At 43.9% G+C, this 20,030-nt stretch overlaps 1 protein-coding gene across 1 annotated transcript in view; it reads left to right on the plus strand.

Annotated features, from left to right (window-relative positions):
• LOC126474832 (arylsulfatase B-like) overlaps positions 1-20,030 on the plus strand; it is a 367,147-nt gene that overhangs the window by 63,036 nt on the left and 284,081 nt on the right. Inside the window, exon 3 of the mRNA XM_050102309.1 lies at positions 10,765-10,991. Coding sequence (XP_049958266.1) covers positions 10,765-10,991 — 227 coding nt within the window. The remainder of the gene's footprint in view (positions 1-10,764; positions 10,992-20,030) is intronic.

Consider the following 20,030-nt stretch of genomic DNA (forward strand, 5'->3'; position numbering starts at 1 on the left):
AACCAAGTGTTAGCTATGACTAAGTTATGCTCTGTGCAAAATTCTACCAGACGGCTTCCTCTTTCATTTCTTAGCCCCAATCCATATTCACCCACTACGTTTCCTTCTCTCCATTTTCCTACTCTCGAATTCCAGTCACGCATGACTATTAAATTTTCGTCTCCCTTCACTACCTGAATAATTTCTTTTATCTCATCATACATTTCATCAATTTCTTCATCATCTGCAGTGCAAGTTGGCATATAAACTAGTACTACTGTAGTAGGCATGGGCTTCGTGTCTATCTTGGCCACAATAATGCGTTCACTATGCTGTTTGTAGTAGCTTACCCGCACTCCTATTTCTTATTCATTATTAAACCTACTCCTTACCCCTATTTGATTTAGTATTTATAACCCTGTATTCACCTGACCAAAAGTCTTGTTCCCCCTGCCACCGAATTTCACTGTTTCCAGCTATATCTAACTTTAACTTACCCATTCCCCTTTTTAAATTTTGTAACCTACCTGCCCGACTAAGGGATCTGACATTCCACGCTCTAATCCGTAGAACGCCAGTTTTCTTTCTCCTGATAACCACGTCCTCTTGAGCAGTCCCCGCCCGGAGATCCGAATGGGGGACTATTTTATCTCCCGAATATTTTACCCAAGAGGACGCCATCGTCATTTAACCATACAGTAAAGTTGCATGCCCTCGGGAAAAATAACGGCTGTAGTTTCCCCTTGCTTTCAGCCGATCGCAGTACCAGCACAGCAAGACCGTTTTGGTTAGTGTTACAGGGCCAGACCCATCAATCATCCAGACTGTTGCCCCTGCAACTACTGAAAAGGCTGCTGCCCCTCTTCAGGAACCACACGTTTGTCTGGTCTCTCAACAGATACCCCTCCGTTGTGGTTGCACCTACGGTACGGCCATCTGTATCGCTGAGTCGCGCAAGCCTCCCCACCAACGGCAAGGTCCATGGTTCATGGATTCATGTGTTAGTAATTTATTTTGTGGAAAAGGATAGTATTTTGTTTTATTTTATTTTATTTAGTTTCGGAATTACGAGATTTCTAGTGTAAGTTACTTGTGGTAAAGTGATTGGCTGATATTAGAAATACCGCGAATGTAGAAGTGCTCGAGATGATCTGATTGGCTGCTTAACATTTTGGCCAATAGGTATTCAGCATTTTCCGCGCGTCCATTAGGGTTTTGTGCACAAAATGACTTATCGAAAAAGTCACATAAAAGTTCGACACGATTCATGTCGGGCGACCTGGTTGGCTAAATCATTTGCTCGAATTGTGCAGAATATCCTTCAAATCAGTCTTGAACATTTGTGGCCCAGTGACATGATCTATTGTCATCCATAAAAATCCCATCGTTGTTTGGGACTTGAAGTCCATGAATGCCTACAAATGATCTCCAAGTTGGTGAACATTACAAATTGTAGTCAGTGACGCAGTCCGTTCCATGTAAGCACAGCCCATACCATTATGGAGCCATCAGCAGCTTGCTTGGTTGAAATGGCTGTAAGCACTATTGGGCTGAACATCTGAGGTCATCAGTTCCCTACATTTAGAACTACTTAAACCTAACTAACCTAAAGACATCACACACATCTACGCCCAAGGGAGGATTCGAACCGGCTCACTTAAACCTAACTAACCTAAGGACATCACACACATACCCGAGGCAGGATTTGAACCTTTGACCGTAGCAGCAGCGCGGTTTCGGACTGAAGCGCCTAGAACCGCTCGGCCACAGCGTCCGGAATCAGCTTCTACAGTGCCTTGTTGACAACTTTGGTCCGTGGCTTCGAGGTCTCCTCACCACACTCGAAACTTACCATTAGATCTTACCAACTGAAATAGGCACTCATCTAACAGGCTACGGCTTACCAGTCGTCTAGGTTCCACCCATGTCACGAGCCCAGGGGAGGCGCTGAAGGCGGTGTCGCAATGTCAACAAAGGCAAACACTCCTACAGGACATTAACGCCAGATTTCGTCGCACTATCCTAATGTATAAGTTAGTAGTACGTCCTACATTGATGTCTCTGGCCGTTTCATGCAGTGTTTTTTGTCTGTTACTGTTTCGGCGTAACGAAAAGCGCCAACACGAAGATGAAGAATGCTAGAGCAGAGAAGGCTGTGAGACGACGTCAGCCAGTGGACCGCTGACTAGGACCGCACCACGACAGGAGCGGCCTCTACAAGAAGAGAACATAAGCGCCGCTCCTGCCAGCCTCGGAGAGAAGACGGACACAAGCAGAGAGGCATTGAGGAGCAGTGATATTAACGATAGCCGGCCGGAGTGGCCATGCGGTTCTAGGCGCTACAGTCTGGAGCCGAGCGACCGCTCCGGTTGCAGGTTCGAATCCTGCCTCGGGCATGGATGTGTGTGTGATTTCCTTAGGTTAGTTAGGTTTAATTAGTTCTAAGTTCGAGGCGACTGATGACCTCAGAAGTTAAGTCGCACAGTGCTCAGAGCCATTTGAACCATTTGATATTAACGATAGCACTGACTCATGAGCGAGTGTGAATAACTTACATAGACTTTGAATATAACGAAGGACACTATTTGCACGTCACCAGTAGCTCGCGACACGTTCTTGTAAACCAAAGTACTGTCAATCTACTTTATTGTAATAAAAAGCATTAACGTGATTTGCTTGTATTGTTTTATAGCTAGATAGGAGCATTCTTTTTTTTTATGCGGCCCGCCACGAATTCCTTTCCTGTGCTAACTTCTTCATCTCAGAGTTCCACTTGCAATCTACGTCCTCAATTATTTGCTTGACGTATTCCAATCTCTGTCTTCCTCTACAGTTTTTGCCCTCTACAGCTCCCTCTAGTACCATGGAAGTCACTCCCTCACGTCTTAGCAGATGTCCTATCATCCTGTCCCTTCTCCTTATCAGTGTTTTCCACATATTCCTTTCCTCTCCGATTCTGCGTAGAACCTCCTCATTCCTTACCTTATCAGTCCACCTAATTTTCAACATTCGTCTATAGCACCACATCTCAAATGCTTCGATTCCCTTCTGTTCCGGTTTTCCCACAGTCCATGTTTCACTACCATACAATGCTGGCCGGCCGAAGTGGCCGTGCGGTTAAAGGCGCTGCAGTCTGGAACCGCAAGACCGCTACGGTCGCAGGTTCGAATCCTGCCTCGGGCATGGATGTTTGTGATGTCCTTAGGTTGGTTAGGTTTAACTAGTTCTAAGTTCTAGGGGACTAATGTCCTCAGCAGTTGAGTCCCATAGTGCTCAGAGCCATTTGAACCATACAATGCTGTACTCCAGACGTACATCCTCAGAAATTTCTTCCTCAAATTAAGGCCGATATTTGATATTAATGGACTTCTCTTGGCCAGAAATGCCTTTTTTGCCATAGCGAGTCTGCTTTTGATGTCCTCCTTGCTCCGTCCGTCATTGGTTATTTTACTGCCTGGGTAGCAGAATTCCTTACCTTCATGTACTTCGTGACCATCAACCCTGATGTTAAGTTTCTCGCTGTTCTCATTTCTGCTACTTCTCATCACCTTCGTCTTTCTCAGATTTCCTTTACGCACCCTACAAGAGACGAGTGGGCAGGAGCCCACAGTTAGCACTGACAACTTTACGCAGACACGGCTGCTCCCCGTCGTGAAGCGTCGGTCGTCGGCCACTGCATCCGCCTTAGTCAGAGGGAATGCGTGAAATGTTCGCATTCTCGGCGACACTCTTGACACTGTGCATCTCAGAATATCGGATTCTCTAACGATTCCCGAAATGGGATGTCCCATGCATCTAGCTCCAGCTATCAATACACGCTACACATCTGTTAATTCCAGTCGTGCGACCATAATTACATGGATCACATGTGTACATATGACAGCTCCGCCAATGCACTGCCCCGCCGCGCGGAGTGGCCGCGCGGCTAGAGGCGCCATGTCACGAATTGCGCGGCTCCTCCCAACGGAGCTTCGAGTCCTCCCTCGGGCATGGGTGTGTGTGTGTGTGTTGTCCTTAGTGTAAGTTACGAGGTGCCTTCAAGTTCTAAGGCCTCCGATTTTTTTTCTCCGGACTGGAAAGAGATAGAAACATGCGCATTGTTTTAAAATGAGGCCGCGTTCATTATCAATACGTCCCAGAGATGGCAGCACCGTACGGAAGATGGAATTTTACCGCCAGCGGCGAGAATGAGAACTGTTTTAAATACTTAAAATGGCGACGTTTTCCTTACTTGAACAGTGTGCAATCATTCGTTTTCTGAATTTTCGTGGTGTGAAACCAATTGAAAATCATCTACAGTTGAAGGAGACATGTGGTGATGGAGTTATGGATGTGTCGAAAGTGCTTTCGTGGGTGCGACAGTTTAATGAAGGCAGAACATCATGTGACAACAAACCGAAACAACCTCGGGCTCGCACAAGCTGGTCTGACGACATGATCGAGAAAGTGGAGAGAATTGTTTTGGGGGATCGCCGAACGACTGTTGAACAAATCACCTCGAGAGTTGGCATTTCTGTGGGTTCTGTACACACAATCCTGCATGACGACCTGAAAATGCGAAAAGTGTCATCCAGGTGGGTGCCACAAATGCTGACAGACGACCACATGGCTGCCCGTGTGACATGTTGCCGAGCAATGTTGACGCGCAACGACAGCATGAATGGGACTTTCTTTTAGTGGGTTGTGACAATGCATGAGACGTGGATGCCATTTTTCAATCCAGAAACAAAGCGCCAGTCAGCTCAATGGAAGCACACAGATTCACCTCCACCAACAAAATTTCGGGTAACCGCCAGTGCTAAAAAATGATGGTGTCTATGTTCTGGGACAGCGAGGGCGTAATCCTTACCCACTGCGTTCCAAAGGGCACTACGGTAACAGGTGCATCCTACGAAAATGTTTTGAAGAACAAATTCCTTTCTGCACTGCAACAAAAACGTCCGGGAAGGGCTGCGCGTGTGCTGTTTCACCAAGACAACGCACCAGCACATCGAGCTAACGTTACGCAATAGTTTCTTCGTGATAACAACTTTGAAGTGATTCCTCATGCTCCCTACTCACCTGACCTGGCTCCTAGTGACTTTTGGCTTTTTCCAACAATGAAAGACACTCTCCGTGGCCGCACATTCACCAGCCGTGCTGCTATTGCCCCAGCGATTTTCCAGTGGTCAAAACAGACTCCTAAAGAAGCCTTCGCCGCTGCCATGGAATCATGGCGTCAGCGTTGTGAAAAATGTCTGCAGGGCGATTACGTCAAGAAGTAACGCCAGTTTCATCGATTTCGGGTGAGTAGTTAAACAGAAAAAAAATCGGAGGCCTTAGAACTTGAATGCACCTCGTAGTTTAAGTAGTCTGCTAGTTTAGGGACCGATGACTTCAGCAGTTTGGTCCCTTAGGAATTCACACACATTTGAACATTTGCACTGCCCTTTTATACCTCGTGTACGTGATACAGCTGCCGTATGTATATGTGCATATCGCTATCCCATGATGTTTGTCGCCTCATTGTAGTCCGACGCTGATGAATTACCCGTCGGGGTGCTCTTGCAAACAGTGCCACACGACTAGTGATGTGGGCCGGTCGTTTTAAAGTGTTACTGCAAGACTGTATAATTTGCCAATTAAAATAAGGCAGGTGACGACACCGCCGATACTGAAAGTTACTAAGTGTTTACACTTAAACCTACATGTATCATTCATTGCTGTTATTACTAAGAATGAAAGGAAAGAAGCGGAAGCACATTTTTTACTAGTATTCCAACATGCGATATCAAGATTCTGACAGCTGCTTATCATTTATAATCTCCTTTTTCTTTTTACCAGTTCTACTCTTCATTCTCAGTCTCTCTCTCTCTCCCCCCCCCCCCCCCTCTCTCTCTCTCTCTCTCTCTCTCTCTCTCTCTCTTTCTCTCCCTCATACACACACACACACACACACACACACACACACACACACACTTGATGATACATGGTTTTATTAAATGTTAAACTGTTTTGGGTCAAGAAAAAAAACGTGATTTATTGTCACATGTGTCAATATTTGTATAAGACTATAGTTTTCTACTCTGATCCTTCGAGCGGTTCTAGGCGCTTCAGTCCGGAACCACAGGACTGCTACGGTTGCTGGTTCGAATCCTGCCTCGAACTTGAATGTGTGTCATGTCCTTAGGTTAGTTAGATTTAAGTTGTTCTAAGTTCTACGGGACTGATGACCTCAGATGTTAAGACCCATAGTGCTCAGAGCCATTTGAATCATTTTTTACTCTGATTCTTCCTTTATCTACTTCCGTATGACCACAGTGCTGTCAAGAAAAAGTTGACCTTATTAAGGATGTAAAAAGTTGTGTTAGCAGTCCAAATTATTTCCCCTAAGAACTCTTCCCTAACTCTCAAGTAACTTTTTCAGCTTGATTACTCAACCACTAAGTACTGCTACAAAACACACTTTTCTACACAAAATAGCATCTTAAAATTCTTTTTATGAGCACCACTTATTAATTAGTCTTTAAAATGAGTAAATACTCGGGCATTTATCTGGTGCGTTTGTCCCAACTTTAAAATACCCAGGCATTTTACACCACTACACATGACAGTTAATTTCTTTCTGATTTACACCAACCTGTAAGTTTTGCCACCTAGCTGATGACGAGAGACAGAAACATACACCTACATCCACGCTGTGTAACCCACTGTCAAGTACGCGTCGGGGGGTACTTGACGTTGTACCTGTTATTAGGACTTCCCTCCGCTCCATTCTCGTGGGGAATACGGCAAGAATCATTGCTCGCTGTAATTACCACAGTCTTGTCTTCACGAACCCAACGGCAGGGATACGTATCGTTAGGGGGCGTGTAATATATTCCTAGATTCATCATATAAAGTTGGTTCTTCAAACTTCTCCTAACTAGGCATTCATAGAATAGTTCCCGTCTGTTTTTAAACATTTTCCAGTTTAGCTTCTTCCGCATCTCCCTGACCACTCGTCCTGTCCATCTTTATACACGATTAGTATACCCTCTTAGTCTTGTGGTTCCTACACAATTAAGCTTTATTCCAGGACAGGTCGCACAGGTGTTTTGCAAACAAAGTCTTTTGCAGGCTAATAGCATTTCACTAGTTTTCTACAAACAGACGGAAGTCTGCAACCTGTTTTAACTATGACTCAGTCCATACGACCTTCGAATTTCATGTTCCTACAGGTTATTCTTCTTCTGTAGTGGTCAATCCAAGGATAGGTTTGCAACAGCTACAATGGCAGCTCACGATTTGATCCATGTACCTCAGTCGTGGTCTTCCTCTTGGTCTTTTTCCCTCGACATATCCCTCTATGATTGTGTTCAGGAGTCCTTTACGTCTTAATAGATAGCCTGTAAATTGCACTCTTCTTTTAACAATGAAACTCCGGAAACTTCTCCTCTCAACCGCTCTTTCCAGAACCACTTCGTTTGGGACCTTGTCGGTACATTTTATTTTGAGCATGCGTCTATAGCACCACATTTCAAAAGTATTTAGCTTCTGGTTTTCCTCTGTCCCGAGAGTTCACGTTTCACACCCATAGCATGCCACATTCCACACATATGATTTCAAAAATCTTTTCCTGATTTCAAGGCTGATGCTCTTAGATGTTAAGATGGTTTTCTTCTTGTTAAAAGCAGCCTTTGCTTGAGCAATTCTACTTCTCACTTCTGCCTTGCTCCTTCCATCCCTGGTAACATTACTGCCCAGATAAGTAAATTTATCAACTTGTTTCTAGAAGTTCATTGCCTACATGTACTTGGACATTCACTTGATCTATTTAGTCGCATACCATTACTTTTGTTTTTGCTTTATTAATTCTCATTATACTCTTCCCCCATAGCTTTATCCATTCTATTCAGTAGGACTACAAGATCTTCTTCACTTTCAGCTAGGTTTTTGTGTCAGTTGACCGATCACAATTGTGACTGATGGATATTGTAGTTACAGCATATTACGTTTTCCGCTTTGTGAACTACAAAATTTTACGTTTATGAAAGTTTAAAGAAAGTTGCCAATTTTTGGATCACTTTAAAATCTTATCGACATCTGACTTAGTATCAGTGCACCATTTTCCAGTTATTATTTCTTTATAGATAACAGCAACATCTTCGAAAGTCCGGACGCTGCTATTAATATTGCCTGCAGGGTCATTGCTATACAACATGAACAGCAAGATCCCAACACTCTTTCCTGCGGCACACCTTAAGTTACTGCAACTTCTCTGTAGATTTATTGTTATCGTGTACATAATTTCTGAGAAGGCATCGTAAGGTTACTTGAATGAGATTTTTACTCTGCAGTGGAGTGTGCGCTGATATGAAACTTCCTGGCCATGTCTCCGCAATATCCCTTCTTTCAAGAGTGCTAGTTCTGGAAGGTTCGCAGCAGAGCTTCTGTAAAATTTGGAAGGTAGGAGACGAGGTACTGGCAGAAGTAAAGCTTTGAGGACTGGGTGTGAGTCGTGCTTGGGTAGCTCAGTTGGTAGAGCACTTGCCCGCGAAAGGCAAAGGTCCCGAGTTCTAGTCTCGGTCCGGCACACAGTTTTAATCTGCCAGGGAGTTTCATAATGTTACTTATTCCTCTCCATGACAGAAGCTTCATAACAGCTAACAGTGGAGAGTCGTAACACGAATGTAACTGACTAGCCGAAAGCAAGAAAACATAATAAACTTGGCTAAATAAGAAAAATTCTAGCCGAGGTTATTAACACGAGCCCGTGTGATGGCGCTCAGCTCGGAAGTAGCCTGTTCGAATCTTGATGATCGTGGAATAAAGTTCTATCGTCCATTCCCAGCAGGCAACTAGAGTGTCTCAGAGGTTGCATTCGATTTTTTTTTATTTATTTTTTTATTTTTTATTTATTTTTTTTTTTTTTAAGTCTGCCTGTTCCGAAATACGTGAAAATGAGAATCCAGGCGCAGCAATTTTTATTTATCAAAAAAATGGTTCAAATGGCTCTGAGCACTATGGGACTCAACTGCTGAGGTCATTAGTCCCCTAGAACTTAGAACTAGTTAAACCTAACTAACCTAAGGACATCACAAACATTCATGCCCGAGGCAGGATTCGAACCTGCGACCGTAGAGGTCTTGCAATTCCAGGCTGCAGCGCCTTTAACCGCACGGCCACTTCGGCCGGCTTTTATTTATCCTGTACTTATAGAATCACGAATGATGATGCTTTGACAGTAATGGCAAAGTGGGGTTTGTTGTAACTATCAAACTGGAGCACGCCTAAGCAGCAAAAAATCGAGTAATGGCTGTAACAACTGATGCGGTAGATGATATTCCAAACAAACTAACTGTTACTAAATCTGTTCTCCCATGTGCTATCCAGATCTATTATGCACTTACGGAAAGAAAATCACAACACTAAAAAGGAGTTTTGCGACATAAAAGAAAGTTGGTCGGCGTGTTTCTACGTCGGAAAGATGATATGTGTTCAGATTCAGCGGGTGTCGCATAAGGATGGTTCTAGTAGCGCCACTGTGAGGATGCAAATCAGATTTTCTTTAAATAAACGCTGTAATGGTCTTGAGCGTTAGTTACCTTTGATATTAGCCAAATATACCTTTAAGCGACAAAGACGCATTACCAGTACCTCAATGAGCATAAACGAGGTCGGGCTAAGAGATGCTGGACGTTCCTTCTGCGATGTTACAGAAAGACGTAACAGGTACATAGCCACTTTACGTGACTGTCGGCAGTGGTGGTCATAAGAAGGAATGGTCGCAAGAAGACAGGGCTCCGGGCTACCGGGAGCGAAGACCGTCGTGTTTGGCAGTCGCTCTGACCCATCTGTAGCGGCTATTAGAGCAGCGGTTGGCTCCACAGTGACACAGCGAACTGTTACAAATAGGTTACTCTAAGGACAGCTCCAAGCCGGACGTCCTGTACCGGGCATTCCACTGACTCCAAACAACCGCCATTGGCGACTTCAATGGTGTCAAGCGAGAGCCCATTGGAGGACAGAGTAGAGGTCCGTTCTGTTTTGTGATGAAATCTGGTTTTGCCTCGTTGTCAGTTATGGCCGTCTATTGATTAGAAGTAGGCCAGTTGAGGACCTGCATCCACCTTGTATGCGTGCTAGACACACTGGACCTAGACTAGGAATAATGGTGTGTAGTGCGACTATCTATGACAGGAGGAGCAATCTCGTTGTTACGCCAAGCACCTTCACTGCAAATTCGTACGTCAGTCTGGTGATTCGACCTGTTGTGCTACCATTCACGAACTGCATTTCAGTGGGCGTTTTCCAACAGGATAATGCTCGGCCATATACTGCTGTTATAATCCAACATGCTCTGCCTTGGCCTGCTCGATCAGCAGGTCTCCAGTCGCGCACGTAATGGACATCGTCGTGCCATAACTTTAGCGTCATTGACAGACAGCATTAACCGTCCCTGTATCGACCGACCAAGTGCAACAGGCATGCAAATTCGTCCTACAAACTGATATCGCCACCTGTACAACACAATGCATGTACGTTTGCATGCTTCCATTCAACAGCCTGACACTTACGCCGGTTATTATGATACCGCCACTTCGCATCTGAAATAGCTTATTTCGCGTTTACATTACCTAAGATCTTGCTATGTTACGGGGGAGCAGGACGTCAAACTGGCCGACTTCCTGTGGTGCCTCTCCTGCTCCAAGTCGGCCCATTTGACGTCCTACCCCCCTTAAGTGCTTTTTGGTGTTGCGATGTTCTTCTTCCTTCAGTGTACCTGCTGAGCCGTTGTTTAAATGACGCCACGGCGCTTTCCAGGCATGCAGCACCTGGTGATCCTGGAGCCGGAACCGTGGGGCCTTCCTCTGAACGAGACGCTGCTCCCACAGCGCCTGCGGGGGCTCGGCTACGTGACGCACGCCGTCGGCAAGTGGCACCTGGGTTTCTTCAAGAAGGAGTACACGCCCACCTACCGCGGCTTCGACTCCCACTTCGGCTTCTGGAACGGCTTTCAGGACTACTACGATCACACCGTACAGGCCTCCGTGAGTACTCCCACACATTTCTTACAGCATATTTCAGCAGCCACAACGCTGAACAGGTATCTCTTATTGTTATTTTCACAAGCTGCGACATCGTCGCGAAAAAATAGTTACCCGTATATGTAAAAAGTTTCTTTTAATTTACTTCTATGATCACAAACTTTTTGTTAACAGATTACCAGTTTCGGTCTTTAATGACCATCATCAGACCTGTTTCATAAAAACAAAGTCCTAACGTACTGCACCCATAGTGTCATCGTCAAATGTTAAATGCGGAATCAGCACCAGCATCGTCAAGTACATATAAATGCATGTGATGTTATTTATATGTACTTGACGATGTTGGAATTGATTCTACGATGGCACTATGGCTCCAGTACATTAGGACTTTGTTTTTGTGAAAGTGATCTGATGATGATCATTAAAGACCGAAACCGGTAATCTGTTAACAAAAAGTTTGTGACCATAGACGTAAATTGAAGGAAACTTATCTTATTGTTATTATTTTACTCACTGAAATGGGTCAGCTTTTTCGAACACCTCTTCACTTTTCTGTGACCTAAGCAAGACGAGTATGGGGAGGAAGTCGCCAAATCATTCAAATTTTTGATTGTGGATGCGACGTAACCAAGTCTTTCCTCGCCTTCTCTCTGTATGTCAAAGGGATTTACGAAGTGCATGGACGATTTCTACAGTTCACTGACTTCGTATGGGATTGGAGGGCGGCCAAATACCTCTCGCATCATCTTGTCATTGCTGTCTTAACTTCCCATAACGTTGGTAAATTACAGGCAGTATTATGGTTGGTGAAGTGAATAAATGCCCTCAACACAAATTTATTCATCTGTTGTCTACTACTATTAGTGCAACGGCGGATTAGTTTGTGAAATAGAGCAATAATCTAGTATATCTAGCGCACTACGCTCCTGTTGATAGTTAGTTTAAAAATTCCGTTTTAGATAAAATACTGAAATTTTACAACTTTGTTAACACGACACTCGGGTATTCATTTTCCTAATTTCCTATTAGAAACACAGACAAAAATGAACTGTGATTGTAGTGAAGTATTGAAAAACTGTCATTTCATCTACATCTACATCTACATGGATATTCTGCAAATCACATTTAAGTTCCTGGCAGAGGGTTCATCGAACCACTTTCACAATTCTCTGTTATTCCAATCTCTTATAGCGAGCGGAACGAACGAACACCCGTATCTATCCGTACGAGATCTGATTTCCCTTATTTTATCGCGATGATCTTTCCGCCCTATATAGGCCGGTGTCAACAAAACATTTTTGCATTCGGAGGAGAAAGTTGGTGATTTGAATTTCGTGAGAAGATCCCGTCGCAACGAAAAATGCCTTTCTTTCAGTGATGTCCAGCCCAGTCCCCATATCATTTCAGTGCCACTCTCTCCCATATTCCACGATAATACAAAACGTGCTGCCCTTCTTTGAACTTTTTCCATGTATTCCGTCAGCCCTGTTTGGTAAGAATCCCACACCGCGCAGCTCTATTCTAAAATAGGACGGACAAGCGTAACGTAGGCAGTCTCCTTAGTAGGTCTGTTACATTTTCTAAGTGTTCTGCCAATAAAACGCAGTCTCTGGTTAGCCTTCCCCACAACATTTTCTATGTGTTCCTTACAATTTAAGGTGTTCGTAATTGTAATTCCTAGTTATTTAGTTGAATTTACGGCCTTTATATTTGACCGATTTATCGTGTAACCGAAGTTCAACGGATTCCATTTAGCACATGTGGATGATCTAACACTTATCGTTATTTAGCGTCAACTACCAACTTTCGCAGCATTCAGATATCTTTTGTAAACCATTAAGCAGCTTGTTTTGATCTTCTGATGACTTTATTAGCCTGCTAAACGACAGCGTCATCTGCAAACAACTCAAGACGGCTGCTCAGATTGTCTCCCAAATCGTTTATGTAGATAAGGAACAGCAAAGGACCTATGATACTACCTTGCGGAACGCCAGAAATCACTTCTGTTTCAATCGATGACTTTCCGTCATTTAGTACGAACTGTAACCTCTCTGACAGGAAGTCACAAATCCAGTCACATAACTGAGACGACATTCCACAAGCACGCAATTTCACTATAAGCCGCTTGTATGGTACAGTGTAAAAATCCTTCTGGAAATCCAGAAATTACGGAATCTATCTGAAATCCCTTGTCTATAACACTCAGCACTTCATGCGAATAAAGAGCTAGTTGTGTTTCACAAGAACGATGTTTTCTAAGCTCATATTAACTGTGTGTCAATCGACAGTTTCCTTCGAGGAAATATATGTTCCAGAATTCTGCTGCATATCGACGTTAATGATATCGGCCTGTAATTAAGTGGATTACTCCTACTAACTTTCGTGAATATTGGTGTGACCTGTGCAACTTCCCAGTCTTTGGGTACGGATCTTTCGTCGAGCGAACGGTTGTATATGATTGTCAAGTATGGAGCTAATGCATTAGCATGCTCTGAAAGGAACCTAATTGGTATACACTCTGGACCAGAAGATTGCTTTTATTAAGTGATTGAAGTTGCTTCACTACTCCGAGGATATTTACTTCTACGTTACTTACGTTGGCAGCTGTTCTTGATTCGAATTCTGGTATATTTATTTCGTCTTCTTTTGTGAAGGCATTTCGGAAGGGTCAGTTTAGTAACTCTGCTTTGGCAGCAGTGTCTTCTATAGCGTCTTCTTTGCTATCGCGCAGAGAAGGCATTGATGGTTACTTGCCGCTGACATACTTCACATAAGACCAGAATCTCCTTGGATTTTCTGCCAGGTTTCGAGTCAAAGTTTCGTTATGGAAACTGTTATAAGCATCCCGCATTGAAGTCCGCGCTAAATTTCGAGCTTTTATAAAAGATAGCCAATCTTTGGGATTTTGCGTCTGTTTAAATTTCACATGTTTGTTTCGTTGTTTCCGCAACAGTGTTCTAACCCGTTTAGTGTACGAAGGAGGGTCATCTCCGTCGTTTCTTAATTTATTTGGTACAAATCTCTCAATATCTGCCGATACTATTTCTCTGTATTGAAGCCACATCTTGTCTACACTTATATCATTAATTTGGATGGAGTGGAGATTGTCTCTCAGGAAGGCGTCAAGTGAATTTTTACCCACTTTTTTGAATAGGTATATTTTTCGTTTATTTTTGGATGATTTTGGGCCTACAATATTCAGTCTCGCTACAACAACACTGTGTCCACTAATCCCTGTATCCGTTTTGATGCTCGTTATTAACTCAGGATTAGTTTATTAGTGAAAAAACCTTCGAAATTATGATACAGTCGTCCAGGGAAAAATGTGTAGTGTACAGATGTGTAACTACAGTTCCCAAATTAAGAAACACAGTATGCAAAAGACAAATTCTCTGTAGTGTCTGTTTAACTCAGAATGTGATTGTACACAACATTTTTGATAAATTTCCAGAAGCCACAGTGACTGCAGTCGGTAGCAAAGAGCTCACGGATTTAAATGTCATGCAAAATTCAGCAGTTTTTCACGCACCTTAGTGTTTTTGACGTCATATAGCCTGAACTATGAGAAGTACCATGATATGATTTTGTAGTTGCGATTAGCACAGAAATAATAAATTGGAAAGTCATGCATGATGCGGCAGTTTTTCACGATTTTCAATGTTCATGGCGAAATATCTCCTGAAGTATGATAGATATGTGGTTCTTACCCCACAGCGATTCTTGTCTGAAAGTAAGGTATGTATGTGTGTACCAAGTTCGGCTCAAATCGGTCCAGTGGATTAGAAGGAGATTTGGAACATATACACACCCATACGCACATACATGCCTTTTTATAATATGAGTGGACACATGTATTGCTGTATTGCATCGACAATATTTAAAGTACTATAGAAACTCTTCCAATCCATATGTAGCATACAGCAAACCAGTGCTCAACAGTTTTGGTTAAAAACAGTCTTGGATGCAATTTTAGTTTTTTAGTTTCCAACGACGCGTTTCGCCTTATTTTGGCATCTTCAGGATATCTTTTCTAGATGGATGCGAGTTGCACCAAGATCTGCATAACGCGTTCCCGTTCACAGGAGCGAGTAACAGAGTTGGATGGGGGCTCGGGTAGTAAGACAAGTACTGTCACACTGAGATGATAGGGCATCGGATAGCTTCCAACATCCGTCGGACCATCCTTGGCGCTGTGTAGTGCAGCAACTCGATTTGGCATAGACTCAACAAGCCATTGGAAGCCCCTGCAGAAATACTGAGCCATGCTACTTTTATAGCCGTCCATAATTGCGCAAGTATTGCCGGTGCAGAATTTTGTGCACGAACTGACATCTCCATTCTGTCCCATGAATATTCGAAGGGATTCATGTCGGGCGATGTGGTTGGCCGAAATACTCGATCTAAGTGTCCAGAATGTTCTTCAAACTACAAGCAACAGTTGTGGCCCAGTGACATGGTGCACCGTTGCCCATACATATTCCACTGTTGTTTGCGAACATGAAGTCCATGAATGGGTGCAGACGGTCTTCAAGCAGCCCAAAATAGCCATTTCCAGTCAATGGCCACGTAAACACAGCCCACACTATTATGGAACCACCACCATCTTTCACTGTGCCTTCTTAATAACCTGGGCCCATGGCTTCGTAGGATCTGCACCATACTCGAACCTTACCATCAGCTCTCGCTAAATAAAATCGGGACTCGTCTTTTTTTTACCAGACCACGGTTTTCCAGTCATCTAGGGCCGAGTCCAGAATAGGCGCCGCAGCACTCACATCTACCGTCTGCTGCCGTAGCCCATTAAAGCCAAATTTCGCAGCTCTGTCCTAACGGTTACATTCGGCGTACGTCCCATATTGATTTCTGCGGTTATTTTACGCAGTGCTGCTTGTCTGTCAGCACTGATAGCTCGGCACAAACGCCACTGTCCTCGGTCGTTTAGTGAAGACCATTGGCAAGTTTGCTGTCCGTGGCAAGAGGCAGTGCCTGAAATTTGGTAACTCTCGGCACACTCTTGACACTGTGGATCTCGGAAAACTGAATTTCCCTAACTGTTTTCGAAATGTAATGTCCCATGCGTCTAGCTCGAATTACCATCCCGCGATTGGAGACTGTTAATTCCTGTCGTGGGGCCATAATCACGTCGGAAAGCTTTCCACTTCAATCACCTAAGTGCAAATTACAGCTACGGCAACGGTCCTTTTATAACGCCGTGTACACGATACTGCCGCCTTCTGTATATGCACAATCTCAGTCTCATTAAGTTTTCGTCACCTCGGTGTGCATATCTGCAGACAGGCTGCTTAGCTGTGCATCGTCGTCTCGTATTCATTTTCCACGTGACGACACTGCTTATCTTGCACCTTTGTTACTATGCACTTTACTTACGTGGCAGCTGTGAAGTAATTTCTAGCATACGTGTTTGCGCCATGGCATGATCGTCACACCACGAGCGGTACACAGTAGCTGCTTACTCGGGAAAATGCATTCACGCTAACCTAGCAGTCTCTCTGCTGCCTTTATTACAGCCGGCTTACTTGATAGTCATCACATGTCGTACAGCAGATGTTTACGTGGCGTCTTCTGGTGAGACACACAGCTCAACACGCCGCCTCCTCGAGAACTGTGCTCATCTGACTCTGCTTCATCTGCCAAACCAAGATGCGTTCAATCCTCACCTGTCGGCCTTCTTCCTACGGACACTAACATTTTAATGGAAATTATTTTACACTACTGGCCATTAAAATTGTTACACCACGAAGACGACGTGCTACAGATGCGAAATTTAATCGACAGGAAGAAGATGCTGTGATATGCAAACGATTAGCTTCTCACAGCATTCACACAAGGTTGGCGCCGGTGGCGACACCTACAACGTGCTGACATGAGGAAAGTCTCCAACCGGTTTGTCATAACAAACAGCAGTTGACCGGCGTTGTCTGGTGAAACGTTGTTGAGATGCCTCGCGTAAGGAGCAGAAATGCGTACCATCACGTTTCCGAGTTTGATAAAGGTCGGATTGTAGCCTATCGCGATTGCGGTTCATCGTATCGCGACATTGCTGCTCGCATTGGATTGGATCCAATGACTGTTAACAGAATACGGAATCGGTGGGTTCAGGAGCGTAATACGTAACGCCGTGCTGGATCCCAACGGCCTCATATCACCAGCAGTCGAGATGACACACATCTTGTCCGCATGGCTGTAACGGGTCGTGCAGCCACGTCTCGATCCCTGAGTCAACAGATGGGGACGTTTGAAAGACAACAACCATCTGCACGAACAGTTCGACGACGTTTGCAGCAGCATGGACTATCAGCTCGAAGATCATTGCTGCGATTACCCTTAATGCTGCATCACAGACAGGAGCGCGTGCGATGGTGTACTCAACGACGAACCTGGGTGCACGAATGGCCAAACGTTAATTTTTTCCGATGAATCCAGGTTCGGTTTACAGCATCCTGATGGTCGCATCCGTGTTTGCGACATCGCGGTGAACGCACATTGGAAGCGTGTATTCGTCATCGCCATACTGGCGTATCACCCGGCGTGATGGTATGGGGTGTCATTGGATACACGTCTCGATCACCTCTTGTTCGCATTGACGGCACTTTGAACAGTGGACGTTAGATTTCAGATGTGTTACGACTTGTGGCTCTACCCTTCATTCGATCCCTGTGAAACCCTACATTTCAGCAGGATAATGCACGACCGCATGTTGCAGGACCTGTATGTGCCTTTCTGCATACAGAAAATGTTCGACTGCTGCCCTGGCCAGCACATTCTCCAGATGTCTCACCAATTGAATGGTCTGGTCAATGCAATGGTGGCCGAGCAACTGGCTCGTCACAATCCGCCAGTCACTACTCTTGATGAACTGTGGTAATGTATTGAAACTGTATTGGCAGCTTTATCTGTACACGCTATCCAAGCTCTGTTTCACTCAATGCTCAGGCGTATCAAGGCCGTTGTTACTGCCAGAGGTGGTTGTTCTGGGTACTGATTTCTCAGGATCTATGCACCCAAATTGCGTGAAAATGTAATCACATGGTAGTTCTAGTATGATATATTTGTCCAATGAATACCCGTTTATCATCTGCATTTCTTCTTTGTGTAGCAATTTTAATGGCCAGTAGTGTAATGACATCAGTCCTTTCGCGCTTTCTGTCACTTAAACATGCTCCCATTTAGTGTCTGATACTGTTACATGAGATAGTACTGGGGAAAAGTTTAAAAAAGGCCCTATAAATATGTAAGCTATCTCCAATTGAAATAACTGAAATGGAGACCTTCTGTGCGGAGGCGTTGTATGTAATCGCAGTCTGTGAATGTGTCCACCGAGAAATGGTGCAGCATCATGGCTTCCTCCTGATCAACACAAAGATGGTTATCGAATATCTTCACACCACCACACGTTACATTCCTGCTGAACTGTCGATAAGCAAAGTTACTGTGCATGAGGTAGTCCACGGAAAGATCCGTTGTGGCAAATTCTGTGCACAGTGTATGCCCCCACACCCACAGTCGTCGCGACTGCACAGATATCGCTTCGCCGTTTCCCCACCGGCAGCGGAGCTGATCTCAAAAGTTTGTGTATTTATTGTCCCGGCTAGTTAAGAACTATTCCCTGCAGTGTGGGTCGGCCATAAAACATCTCTGAATCACGTTGTGAATCTAGTAGTGTGAACCAGCAGTTGAAAATTGATCGCGTTTGTCCAGAGATAATTCATGCACTTTCCACCACGATTGATCCAAAGATAGTTTTGTTTTTTATTACTCTGGAGTAAGATATCAATTGAATTCCAGTCTGTTTTTACTAATTTGTTTCCCTGAGTAATTTGATTTAGTTACTTTAGCAGTCTGTATGCATTCGTTGAATCCTATTAAATCTGTTTGTAAAAATGTTTATGAGATTTCTTTAATAACCCTTGAATGTTCACAGATCTTATTGTCTATGTAGTAGGTGATTATGGAATTTGGTAAATACTGTGAATGTCTCGTATATTTCTGATTTATCGACACAATTAAGTTCTTAAATTAATGAGAGATGGCACTGTGGGATCAATGAAAGGAGAGTTGATCCTAATGTCTATTGTTTCGGTATGATAACAGTCAGTCAATACCACATTCCTTCGTGTACCTGTCACCAAAGATATTATTTCCTATGAAACTGTCCTTTGCCATTAATGTCTGATAAATTATAAATATGTCTCTGGGCCTTACAATGTCTAAGCTTCTCAATTCTCACTACACGATACTAATTATGGGCGCGAAACCTTTCAATGTCTGTTCAGCGCAAGTTTACTCTTTTAACGGACACAATTTTCCACTTCTCGTTTATTAGAGGAATCACCTTGACAACGAGCGGCAAAGATACTACTGTGATAAGGTCCAAACTATTTTCGGTCCCAATACACTTTAATTATTAGCATACAGCGAATAAAGTCCCAATTCAGTACAAAAGTTTCCGTATTGTCAATAAATCTCTTCACAATCGTAAGTATACGATCGTAGCGTTTCGTTTGACACGTAAAATCACCATTCGCTTGAATATCAATGTTCGTACACCCACTCACCTCTAATTGACTCCGTCTCTGAATTTATGCCAAAATAATCTATTCTCCACCACTCCAATGTGTTATCCAGTTCTAAGAATGCAGTTCTCTTATGTCTTCCTTGGATTCCCTTTGTACCACTTTGCGTTACTCTATTTCGAATACCTACTCCTTGTAAAATGTTAACCAACCATTATTTCTTGTGGCCAAGCGGTTCTAGGCGCCTCAGTCAGGATCCGCGCGACCGCTACGGTCACAGGTTCGAATCCTGCCTCGGGCATGGATGTGTGTGATGTCCTTAGGTTAGTTAGGTTTAAGTAGTTCTAAGTTCTAGGGGACTGATGACCACAGCAGTTGAGTCCCATAGTGCTCAGAGCCATTTGAACCATTTTGTTGAGATAGGCGGAGAAAGGAAAGGATTTCGTTGCTCAGATTCTGGCATGTGATGAAACGTGGTGTCACCACTCCGACCCCGCCTCCAAACTGA

The sequence above is a fragment of the Schistocerca serialis genome, chromosome 4 (genome assembly GCF_023864345.2).
Source record: "Schistocerca serialis cubense isolate TAMUIC-IGC-003099 chromosome 4, iqSchSeri2.2, whole genome shotgun sequence".
NCBI lineage: Eukaryota > Metazoa > Arthropoda > Insecta > Orthoptera > Acrididae > Schistocerca > Schistocerca serialis.